Raw genomic sequence first — 12,385 nt, forward strand, 5'->3', positions numbered from 1 at the left:
ATGCATAAGCAGAAGCCCTGCAGGCAGCAATACAATCCCTGTGGACTAAGTGCCATGTGGCATTTCTGACATCCATGCCCCCTGTGACTGGGAATGAAGAAATAATTAAAAATGGTTGGAAGCAGATTTGGAATTTTGTGAGTCATGTGCCATCAGTATGCTTGATAATACTCAGCTCTACTTCTCCTTGTTGTCGGAGTCAGCTGGGGCTGTGAAGGAGCTGGACCAGTGCCTGGAGGCTGTAACGGGCTGGACGAGGGCCAATAAACTGAAGCTGAATCCTGATAAGACGGAAGCTCTGTGGATTGGTGGTTCCCGAGTCCGGGAATTGGGTAAGCGACCTGTTCTGGATGAAGTGGCGCTCCCTCTGAAGGAGCAGGTACGTAGCTTGGGAGTACTCCTAGATCCATCATTGTCACTGGAAGCCCAGGTGGACTCCGTGGGATGGAGTACTTGGGGTCAGCTCCGGCTGATCTGCCAGCTTTGGCCTTTCCTAGACAGGGACAACCTAGCCACAGTAGTCCATGCACTGGTAACTTCCCGATTAGACTACTGCAATGCACTCTACGCGGGGCTGCCCTTCAAGACGACGTGGAAGTTGCAGCTAGTGCAAAATGCAGCAGCAAGACTGCTAGCGGGTACATCTTACAGAGACCACATTACACCGTTCTTAAAGGAATTGCACTGGCTGCCTATACGGTTCCGGTTGGAACTCAAGGTGTTGGTAACGACATTGAAAGCCCTAAATGGCTTGGGACCTCGATACTTGAGGGAGCGCCTGCCCGAGACTTGAGATCTGTTGGAGGAGCTCTTCTCCGCATCCCACTAACGCAACGTATATGCTATGATGGGACAAAGGAGAGGGCTTTCTCTGCTGTGGCACCCTGACTGTGGAATGCCCTCCCCTTGGAGGCCCGACTGGCGCTAACATTGATTTCATTTCGACGCCAAGTAAAACATAGCTTTTTAACAAAGCCTTTGATGGTTAAATCCACTAAGATGGCACATTCTTTTAACTGTTTTAACTGCTTTTACTGTTTTTAAATTATATATTGTTTTAACTTGGTTCATGGTTTAATTTGTTTTTAACTGCATATTTATTGTTTTATACTGTATGCTTTTATCTGTACGCCGCCTTAAGTTCTTAATGGTATAGGGTGGGATACAAATGTTTTAAATAAATAAATAAATAAATAAATAAGAGTCTGCATATAATATGAAGACAGAAAGTACATATATATTTAATTAAACTTGCATTAATTTATGTATACTTGAATGGGTCATCATACAGAATATGAGATCTTCCACATCTTGAAGGCAAACATTTATGAAGTTTTGATTTCCCCACAACCTTTTTTTTTAAAAGCCATCCTTTTCACAATCTCCCTCATTTCCCATTTTCTGTTGAAGCTTGGAGTTGTGCCACTGGAGATAAATATTATTTCAAATCTTGACTCTCACTCTTTCCTTCTTGTTGAAAGGATTTTGAGGTTCAGTGGGTGTAAGGATCTGTGATAGGGCCCCCCGATGTGGAAATTCAGATGGATGACCATGCTTAGCTATGCACCTGCAAACACAAGGGAAAAAGGGTGTCATTCTCACATGAATGTCAATTTCGGATCAATGGGTTGTATTCGCATTCATTTCAATGAGTCAAGAGAAAGTTGTGTCTGTGGAAATCTATGAGGAAAGTTAGTAGATACGGTACAAGGATGGTACTTTATCTTACATAAGAATATAGTAGTATAAGACTTATTACTTGAGATTTACTGGACCAATTTTGCTCTTTTTTGTTTTAAACTGAAGCTTAAGCAGTGTAGATTTGCAGGAAGTGAAACTCTGAAAAAGTTCATAGCTTAAGCTTTAATAGCAATTATTTTGCTCTGTGCCAAACAGGCAGGGCAGCCCCTCCACCAGCGGGATGAAGGATAGCCCTGCTCGACCAATTTGTGTGGCCCAATTGGTCACCAGTAGGGAGGGGGAAGGAAAAGAGGCAGCTAATTGGGGCATGGGAGGGGGCGGGGCGGGGATGTGCCACATGCAAATTTCAGAGGGGGAGTTATTATGCATTATTCATGAGCCCCTCTGTAAAGGAACAGGAGTACCAGGACCCATGGCGACATAGGTTTACACTAATAAAGAATGGAAGAACACTGATTTAACCAGGATTCAGCTTTCTCTGGACTGTAGCTTCATGGCCAAACTACATGTGACATTAATACATTAATATTAAAGCTATCTGGAGGACACCACTGCCCGTCCCTGGTTGCCCCTGGGATCCCCTGTGCGTCATATGGACGCACAGGGACGCTCCTGAGCTGATCCCGGGATAACTGCATGGTGTAGACATGCCCCATGTCACATATAATTGAGCCCTCAGTATTTTAGATTTCTGTTCTTCCCTCAGATTTCAAAGAAAATGCAAATGTCAAACGCAAAGGGAAGTGCTGATTCCAAATAATCTTGAGCATTTGTAATGATGGGATTTGCCTCCCAGGTTTTTTCTAAACCAAAGAAATGTCATGCTCAATATTTAATTGTTCTTTAATGAAATAACCATAATTAGAATTTTCCTTCTAATGTATCTGAGCAAATTAAGTAATGTGCCTCATACTTACCCATACATTCGTGAAATTATTGATGGCGATGTTGGTGGAAGATTAGAATTTACTGGTTGGATGGCTGACCAATGAACCTTGCCAGTGTATCCAAAGGTGTTTGGAGAGCTAAGGGGGAAAGTTAAAGGAGAAGAGGAATTGATTAAATGGGCACAGGCTTGAAATAATGACTTCCTGATAGCTGTAATTAAGGCAAAAGAGCTGGCTTGTTTTTCTGCATATGAGGTGGATACCAAGAGCAGTAAAGTAAAAGATCTAGGACAGAAATGTATTGAGTTGATGCAGTGCAAAAATATCAAGGTGTTTCCTCAGTGCAAATTGTAACATTTCACGATTTTTAAAGGATTCTGATTATTTGTGTTAAATGAAACTCTGGTCTGTACATTGTACCCTAAAGAGAAAGTGTGTACAAATAGCTTACTGTTTTTTTTTTTAAAGTCTAAATATTTGGGAGACATTAAAATATTTTACATCAATCTTAATTGATGCAAATCAATTATCAATTAATCTTAATCCCTACACTAGACTTCTCATCTTTCTGCACAGGCAACATTTTGTAAAAATGCACATGGGTGGAAGCAACAACTGATTGTAGAGTAACTGCTCATGTCATGGAACTGATTTTTGTGTGTGTGCTCTAAACTGAAACACACACTTTTCTAAAGCATAAAATGACAACACAAGACCTATTTGCAAAATGAAGCATGTTAGTATACAAGCAAAGATGCTTATGTACAAATAGGTAGTGTCATACTCAAGCCGGATAACTTCATATTGAAAACGGACTTGTGTTTACAAATGCTTAAATGTCTGTGGATAAATATAGAATTTTAGAACTATACAAGTGTGCCTCATTTACGAATAAAATTCAATACACTTAGATTAGGGCGACCAACTGTCAAGATTTCCCCGGATTTGTCCTGGTTTTTGTTCTTTCCATGGTGTCAGGGGGGATTTTCTATAATTTTCAATAATGTCCTGGAATGACACACCTTCCTCTTTAAGGCTGCCATTAGCATGGCAGGAGGGAGTGACATGCTTTCTTGAGGCACATCATTCCCCCACCCCGAGCTCCAATTGAGGTCTTAAAGGGGAAAGTGGGTCATTCGTGGACGTTATAGAAAAGGCCCCAGTTGGAGTGGATGGTGGTGGTGCAGAATGAAAACTTTTCCGCTCCTCCACTCCAATCGGGTTCTTTAAGGTGGCGGGGGAATAACGTACTTTCTGCAGGACTCAGAAAGCTGCTTCCCCACACACACACTAGGTGTCCTCTTTTTTGGTTTCCCAAATATGGTCACCCTAACTTAGATTGCTAAATTGTTTGGGGGCTTCCTAACAGGTTTGGTATATATGTAGTCTGAGATTATTCTGATTATTGAAAAAGTCTGAAAATGGGACATCTCTGTATTGTTTGTTTGCTTGATATCCCACCTTTCCACCAAAAAATGGCACTCCATGTGGTTATCAATAAAATACAGATTACAAACATAATCTTAATTAAAGCACAACATAAAAGCAAATAGATTAAAAACAATTAAAAACACAAGGAAAGAAATCTGCAGCACCAACCAATTAAAGCTCCTTTTGGCAACAGACCATCTACACTACAGCTTTATAACGGTTTATAGTGGTTTTGGCAACTGTTCAGGCCCAGGACACATGTCATATACTGTTTTCAAAGGGTTATATCCTGCTTGGTGTAGATGCTTGAATGAAAACTTCGTTGCCTGCCGGCAGAAGGACAACAGAGACATGGTTAACCTAGCTTCCTTTGGAGGGGGGAGTTCCAGAATCTGGGAGCAGCCAAGCAGCCAATGAGAAGGCTCTCTCTTGGGTCCCCACATCATGCCTGTACTCCTCTCAAAACAAGGGACATGAAGTGAATCCCAAATAAATGAAGTGAATTCCACACCACTTAGAATGCTAAAATGTGATAAGTCGTCTAAGGCTGACAGATTACTAAAAATATCTACAAACAAGACATTTTTAAATATAAGTCAAAACTCAGAACATGAGTTTCACTCCATGATAGAGGCCAGCAGCCCAAGAGAGAACTAAGTCACACGTGTTAAATGTTGTGCTGTGGGAAACATGTTGTCTCTTCAAACATGCCTCAATCAGCCTTAACTGGGGAGGGGATTTCCAGCAGCAGCTAGGAAGTGGAATGTATAGCTATGTTTGCAGAACACAAACTGCAGTTACTTGTAAACTACCCAGAAAGCTTTGGCTAATGGGCACTATAGAGCCGTAATAACATACATACACACATGTATATAACAGGCTATACCAAAATAATTGGTCGAGTTAGCCTCACTTATAATGAAACTCTGTCAAGTCTGGTGGAAAGCGGCAATGTAGCACAGGGAATGGAAGTTCAGGATCCACTGCATGAAATTCCGTTTTACCTTGCAATATATCCAGTAATACTGGAAATTAGCTTATACTTAATAACTGTGCAAGAGTGGGAACATCTGAATCTCATTACACACTGCAAAGAGTTTTTATTTGTAATGTGGTCTGACCTTTAGAACATGCAAAGCTGGAGCTAACCTGGAACTATTAGTTACAATTACAGTTGTTTTTGGCTGCTTTCTTTTTTTAGCAGCAAATATCAGCCCTTTGGTAATGATAAGGCAGGTGTAGTTTGCATAATTGTAAATGGAAGTATTTCCCAGAGTTCTAGTTTAGGAAGGGAAGTAAACATGCCAGTTATCTGTATTGTTCGTTTGTTTTTCCTATGCCCTGTGCAGCATCCTAAATCTGTGTCCTCCTGGAAGCCAACCACGGCTGAGTTAGAAATAGTTCTGGATCTTTACGATCTTGAAATCTTGAGTTGTCACACATCAGATAAGCTGCTCCTGTTCAGAAATTGTTGTGCAAAAATATAAAATAAAACCTATGTGCTGCTATGATGTTGTCTGTCTTTGATCCCCCCCCCATCACCAGCAGTGGTATTAATGATGTGCTCTACTATCTTATTGGCACTGTACCTATCAATGAACTAGCTGTAACCGTGCCACTCTCTCAAACCTGCCCTCCTGTCCCCACTAATCCTGAAAGCAAGCTGAGAAGAAAACATTATATAATTCACGTATTTTAACAGTACCTATGATAGGGTGACCATATGAAAAGGAGAACAGTGTGGCTCCTGTATCTTTAACAGTTGTATTGAAAAGGAAATTTCAGCAGGTGTCATTTGTATATATGGGGAACCTGGGGAAATTTCCTCTTCATCACAACAGTTAAAGCTGCAGGTGTCCTGTCCTCTTTTAAATCTGGTCACTCTAGTATAGCTCCTGCAGTTATACTATCTATACACTATTCTAGCTATATACTAGCTATACTACCCCTCAAACATTAAGGGAGTCAGGGTGAAGGATAAATGAGTCATACTTTATATAAAACAGGGATGAGGAATGTGTGTCTGTCCAGATTGCAACTCCCATCATTCCTGGCCAGCATAGTCAAAGGGGGGATGCTGGGATTTGAAGACCAACATCTTGAAGGACACATGTTCCCTATCCATGACATAAACAGTAAATGCTGAAGTTTTTAAAATAATCCCTTTGTGATTTGATCAGTCTCTCTAGTTATCTTGGATTGCCTATTAAAATCATGTTCTGAAAGAAGTAGCTCTGCTGAAGAAACCATGTGAGCTAGGTCTTTCTCAGGTAGGGCTCCATATCACCTGGATTACTTCTTGACCCTGTTCAGATGGCACATTAAGCCATGGTGATTAAGCATTTTGAGCTAAACATTATGACTTGGGCCAGATCTACACCAAGCAGGATGTAGCACTATGAAAGTGGTTTGAAAGCAGTATATGGAAAGTGTCAATGGGCCCCAACGATTGTCAGTGCACTTCAATACTGCTATAAAGCAGTAGTGTGGCTCCTGCCTCTTATATACCGCTTTCATACCACTTTCATAGTGGAATATCCTGCTTGGTGTAGATCTGGCCTTAGTGTGTCCTATGTACTATGACTTAGCATATTGTGTGAACCATTCCTAACCATGGTGACTACATAATCACGGCTTAAGCATGCTGACTAACTATTTACTGCAAAAGGGTTAGCAGCCTAACTATGGCTTAACATGTCATCTGAACAGGCTCTTAGTCACTTGGTTCCCCCACCCACCCCTGGTTAGGGTGACCCTATGACAAGGAGGACAGGGCTCCTGTATCTTTAACAGTTGTACTGAAAAGGGAATTTCAGCAGGTGTCATTTGTATATATGGAGAACTTGGTGAAATTCCCTCTTCATCACAACAGTTAAAGCTGCCGGTGCCCTGCCCTCTTTTAATTCTGGTCACTCTAGTATAGCTCCTGCAGCTTTAACTGTTGTGATGAAGAGGGAATTTCACCAGGTTCTCCATATATACAAATGACACCTGCTGAAATCCCCTTTTCTATGCAACTGTTAACGCTACAGGAGCCCTGTCCTCCTTTTCATACGGTCACCCTACCCCTGGTATATATATGTGTGTGGCTTTTTTTTCTGGCACTCTCTTGTATACGTGAATCCTGCTGGCTGCAAGACTTAGTCTAACCTCTCCACTCTCAAGTGTCTCTTCAGTTCCGTCAGCTGACAATTTAGCTGCTATCCTATAATTTCAGTTGCTGTACAGCAAAAGCTCCCCCACAAAATGTTTCAAAAGAACCCAGCTGTTTGCCAGAAGTTTTGCCAACAACCCACTTGCCACTGCATTTGTGGAAAAGGTTATATTTTAAATTAAACACCAATTAACATGTTAAGTCACTAATAATTTTAATACCTCTTTGACATGGGCTGCATACATATGAAAGGAGTACCCAGTAATTTGTTCCCTTTCCTTTTGCTCAAAAAGTGAAAAGCATAAGAACATAAGAAGAGCCCTGATGCTGGATCAGACCAAGGGTCCATCTAGTCCAGCACTCTGTTCACACAGTGGCCAACCAGCCATCGGCCAGGGACCAACAAGCAGGACATGGTGCAACAACACTCTCCCACCCATGTTCCCCAGCAACTGATGCACATAGTCTTACTGCCTCGGATACCGGAGATAGCACACAACCATCAAGGCTAGTAGCCATTGATAGCCTTCTTCTCCAGGAATTTATCCAACCCTTTTAAAGCCATCCAAATCGGTGGCCATCACTCCATCTTGTAGTAGTGAGTTTCATAATTTAACTATGCACTTTGTGAAGAAGTACTTCCTTTTATTTGTCCTGGATCTCCCACCTATCAGCTTCATGGGATGACCCCGGGTTCTAGTATTTTGAGAGAGGGAGAAAAATGTCTCCCTATCCACATTCTCCAGGCCATACATAATTTTGTACACCTTTATCATGTCTCCCCTTAGCTGCCTTTTCCCCCCAAACTAAACAATCCCAGCTGTTGTAACCTTCCCTCATAGGGGAGATGCTCCAGCCCCTTAATCTTTGTGGTTGCCCTTTTCTGCACTTTTTCCAGCTCTATAATATCTTTCTTCATGTGTGGTGACCAGAATTGTACACAGTATTCTAAGTGTGGTCATACCATAGATTTGTATAAAGGCAGTATGATGCTGGCAGTTTTATTCTCAATTCCTTTTCTTATAATGCCTAACACAGGGTTTGCCTTCTTTACAGCTGGATCAGCCTTCCCCAACTTGGTGCCCACCAGATGTGTTGGACTACAATTACCAGCTGTTGCTGTCATGTTCATCCTCAGAGTTAACCCTGAACATTTGGCAGCTGCTTTGTACTGTATCATATCCAAAAAGGAAAGATATATGTACTTTGCATATATCTGGAACCTATGCAGATGTGCAAGTTCCTCTTTTCAGCCAAGAAAAGTAGAAATACAAGTCAGGCCTTGACCAGCAAGCACTTTCCTTAATTTAATGTATTGATAGAAAAATCCACTGTTATCAATCCAGTTTTGGGGGCAAATGTATCCCCAAAAAGCCACAAACTTTCCTGCTTCAGTAAAATATAATTGTTGCAAAGAAGTAATCAGGGTCAATAATACACCACAATTGAAAGTACAAACACTACAACCTACTGGCACTGTTAACATACATTTAACATAACAATGCAATAATAATGAGTTGTGAATTACTTGTAACAACAGCAAATTTGAGACTGTAGCAACATGTTACATGAGCAGCCTATGCCCCATCACCACATTACACAATTGCATGAGTTGGACGGACAAAGTGGTTATGTGAAGCACATTGTGGCTTCAATGTGTTGTCACTGCATTGACCACAGAGATGACACCCACCTCTTTTTTTTTTTGAAGGCAGAAGTGACATGATCTACCAGTTTTGTTTCTAGGCTCAGCCCAGGGATTGATCTAGACTCAGGTCTACTAAGAACATAGACTTTGGAGATGTTCACTCCATCATGGGTTGTTCAGTTGCCAAACCGTTGAGTTGCTTCCAATGGTGTTGTTCTACCAGCAGAACTCCTGGCAGAACAGCTTCCCCCCTCCCTCTGCAATCCTCTGTGCACCCCCAAATGTGCTCTGGAGGGCTAGGAGAGCCTCCGGAGCAGATCTGGGATCCACACAAGGGTCTGTGGGAGGAAAGGGAAGTCCCTTTATACGACGGTTGGATCCAACCCAACATAGCCATTCAAATAAGCAGTGTCTATCAAGCATGAAATAAGCACAATTGGGCTCCATTTCATCATGCCTGGCTGCGGGTGTCTACACCACATTTAGTTTTATTATAATAAATAATTATCACAGGCTTGGATTTGTTGCCTGAGATTGCTGCATCTTTGTGCATCGAGGAAAGGAGAATCGCAGTCATGGTTGAACTGGGGCCACCCACTGAGGTGAGGGTAAACGTTCTAAGCCAACATTTGCAGCTGGAACTGGGGACAAAACGATGGCGAAAGCCAAACTGGTAAGTATTGCTCCATATGAAGCCTTCAGATATCTATGGTGGATTTTGATTAGGGGCTAGGGAAGGTGGATCACAAGGAAGGTTCTGAGGGGGAAATGTTTTAAAAACCCAGGTTTGTAAAAGGGCTTTTGTTCACCTGTCTACCCCTCAAACTGTTTGTAGTGATATTAAGAAAAGGGAGCAATTCTAACATGTAAATCGGGGTGGGCAACTATGGGTGGTCAGGTATTTTTTTTAAAAAAAACAAACAAACCCCAATCTACCTGCAAGCTGTACTCCTCCTGCCACTGTCACATCATGGGATACAATTTTCAGCAGCAAACTGCTATAGAAGCCTTAAATAGTCAAACTTCACTTGCTTTCAAATGCTGGTTTGGCCGCCTCTGTGAATTTCGGCAGCGTAGCAGGAGGGGCAACATGTGGCCTGCAGGTTGCATGCGCCTCCCCACCTCTGCCTCCAATACAGAAAGACTACATTTTGCGTTTTCATCCATTCTGCTTTCTCAAAAGAAATGGAAAGATCACGTCGTGGTCTATGTATCTAGAGAGCTCCATCACACCTACTTCCCCCCCCCTGGTTTGTCTCCACGATTTCTAGCTCTGTTTCATTAGCGTGTCAAGCTAATGGCCCCTTTCACATGGGTTTGTGGTACTGCATATACCGATGAAACCTCCCTTTCACATGTTTGCTCTTCCACTCCACCCTGCCCCTTCTCCTACTGCCTCCAGTTCATTAGTTGTAACATTGTGATGGGCGTGGGCTCCTCCTCCGCCCCGCCCCGCCCCGCCCAGCCCCCTGCTCTGGCTTTGTCTAGCAATTTATCGATTTAACATTTCACCAGCTGGGCTCCATTTCTGTGGGCAATGAGAGTGGGGTTGGAGCAGTAAAAGTCCATTCAACCGACTTAGCACAAGTCTGTTGGTTCGACACGGTGCTGGAGGAGGAAGAACTGCCCTCCTCTCTCCTCCTCTTTCGTCAGTAAGCTCTCCCTTCAAAGCACACGCCACGAACAAATAGTGAGAGGATGGCACTACACTTTAATTCAATTTGGGGAAAATAATCCAGACTTTCCTTGCTCTAGGAAAACACGAAAAAGGGAGGGGAAGAGGACAGGCACGACGTCATCTGAGTGCTCTGCTACAAAACCATAAACCAGGCATGACGGGAGTGTGATAAAACGCTGGTGTGATGGAGCCCAGAGACATGAAGGGTAAATAACTGAACAGCATTTCATGGGGTCATTTTAACCTGAAGCATATTAGGCACATAGTTTCCCTCCCTAAATTCTCTCAGTCATTCCAATAGCATTAGAATTAACCCTCAAAGCTATCAGCATTAAAGCTGGCATTTGCCTTCTGAGTGAAAATGCACATGTACGTTTCCCCTCACAGGCCAAACGGCAGTTCCAATGGGTGTGATTTTTTTTACTCAGGAAAACGGCTCTGTAGAAAAGGGTTCACACATCCACCCTCCCTTTCTGCACTGTGGTTCCCCCACAGTTGCTATTGACTTCAATTCGTAGGAATTAGATATTGTGTCAAAAGCAGGGCTGCTGTCAAAATCAGCAGCCCTGCGTTTTGACTCATCTTTTTTTACATGTAGGCATTCTCAGTGTGCGATGCGATATCCTCATGCTGACAACTTTTCCACCCCCCTAAACAATCAGCAACCAATGACATGAAGCATAGGCGGGGACACTTGCAGTTCAACAATATTACATCAGTGTTACACACATATCTGAAGAGTGGAAGAACACGAGGCTGCTGTTTTGGGTTGCAACACTTGCATCGGCCATAACATTGAGTTCCAGGCTCAGCCAGTCATCAAGTGTGCAGTATCGAGACAACATCACATCACACCAGTCCTCTTCCAGCTTCATTGGCTGCCAGTCCAGGTCCGGGCCTGATTCAAAGTGCTGGTATTAACATTTAAAGTCCTAAACGGCTTGGGGCCAGGCTATCTGAAGGAATGCCTCCTCCCATATGTACCTGCCCTTAGGTCATCCTCAGGGGTCCTTCTCAGGGGTCCTTCTCTGCGAGCCCCTGCCAAAGGTAGTGAGGCAGGTGGCTACCAGGAGGAGGGCCTTCTCTGCTGTGGCACCTCGGCTGTGGAACCAGCTCTCTAAGGAGGTTTGCCTGGCACCTACATTATATTCTTTTAGACACCTGGTGAAGACCTTTTCATTCCCTCAGTATTTTAACAGTCTATAAATTAATTTTAACTCTGCTGTTTTAAATTTGTATTTTTGCCCTGCTGCTGATTTTATCCTGGTTGTGCTTTTAGATTGTATTTTATATCATGCTGTTATACTGTTGTTTTATACTTTGAATGGTTTTAATTTTTGTGAATTAAAACCATTTAATTGGCGGTATAGAAATGCAATAAATAAATAAATATTCAGGATAGAGAAATCAAAAGATCTGTATGCATGTGTGAGCTGGGCCTAGCAGAGTCGACAGCAAGGAGTTTGAGCTTTACAAGTACCAAGTATCGACCTGCTGTACAATGATGTGTTAAGAGTTACAGGAATACTAGCAATGAAAAGGGATTTGCAGCCGTTGACATCTCATTAAGCATTTAGCACTGTCCTCCACCCCCCTTCCGCTCCGTGAATGTTCCACAGGAAATCCCCATCTTCAGTGGCCAATTTTTTTCCATTGACACTTCGAACACCTGCAGAACAAAAGTTTCTTAAGGGGTTGTAACCTCAGCGCAGCCTTGGTTGGGGGAGAGGGAGTCCATGAAAGCGGAGATGAAAGTTTTAAGGGTTAAGGAGGAAGGAAAAAACGGGTAAAAGAGGGTGAACCAGAAACAAGTGCAGATGTTAGAAGAGAGGGCTTTTAATCGTATTAATCCCATGTGACTTTTTAACTCTGTGTGTGTGTGTGTG

The 12,385-nt window shown here is 42.7% G+C and overlaps 1 protein-coding gene across 1 annotated transcript in view; it reads right to left on the reverse strand.

Moving 5' to 3' along the window:
* Nucleotides 1-1,443: 1,443 nt before the first annotated feature.
* Nucleotides 1,444-12,385, reverse strand: part of SPMIP7 (sperm microtubule inner protein 7) — a 36,712-nt gene continuing 25,770 nt past the window's right edge. Inside the window, exons 8-9 of the mRNA XM_063116274.1 lie at nucleotides 2,619-2,726; nucleotides 1,444-1,567 (exon numbers count right to left, since the gene is read on the reverse strand). Coding sequence (XP_062972344.1) covers nucleotides 1,444-1,567; nucleotides 2,619-2,726 — 232 coding nt within the window. The remainder of the gene's footprint in view (nucleotides 1,568-2,618; nucleotides 2,727-12,385) is intronic.

Source organism: Elgaria multicarinata, chromosome 1, assembly GCF_023053635.1.
Source record: "Elgaria multicarinata webbii isolate HBS135686 ecotype San Diego chromosome 1, rElgMul1.1.pri, whole genome shotgun sequence".
Classification (NCBI taxonomy): domain Eukaryota; kingdom Metazoa; phylum Chordata; class Lepidosauria; order Squamata; family Anguidae; genus Elgaria; species Elgaria multicarinata.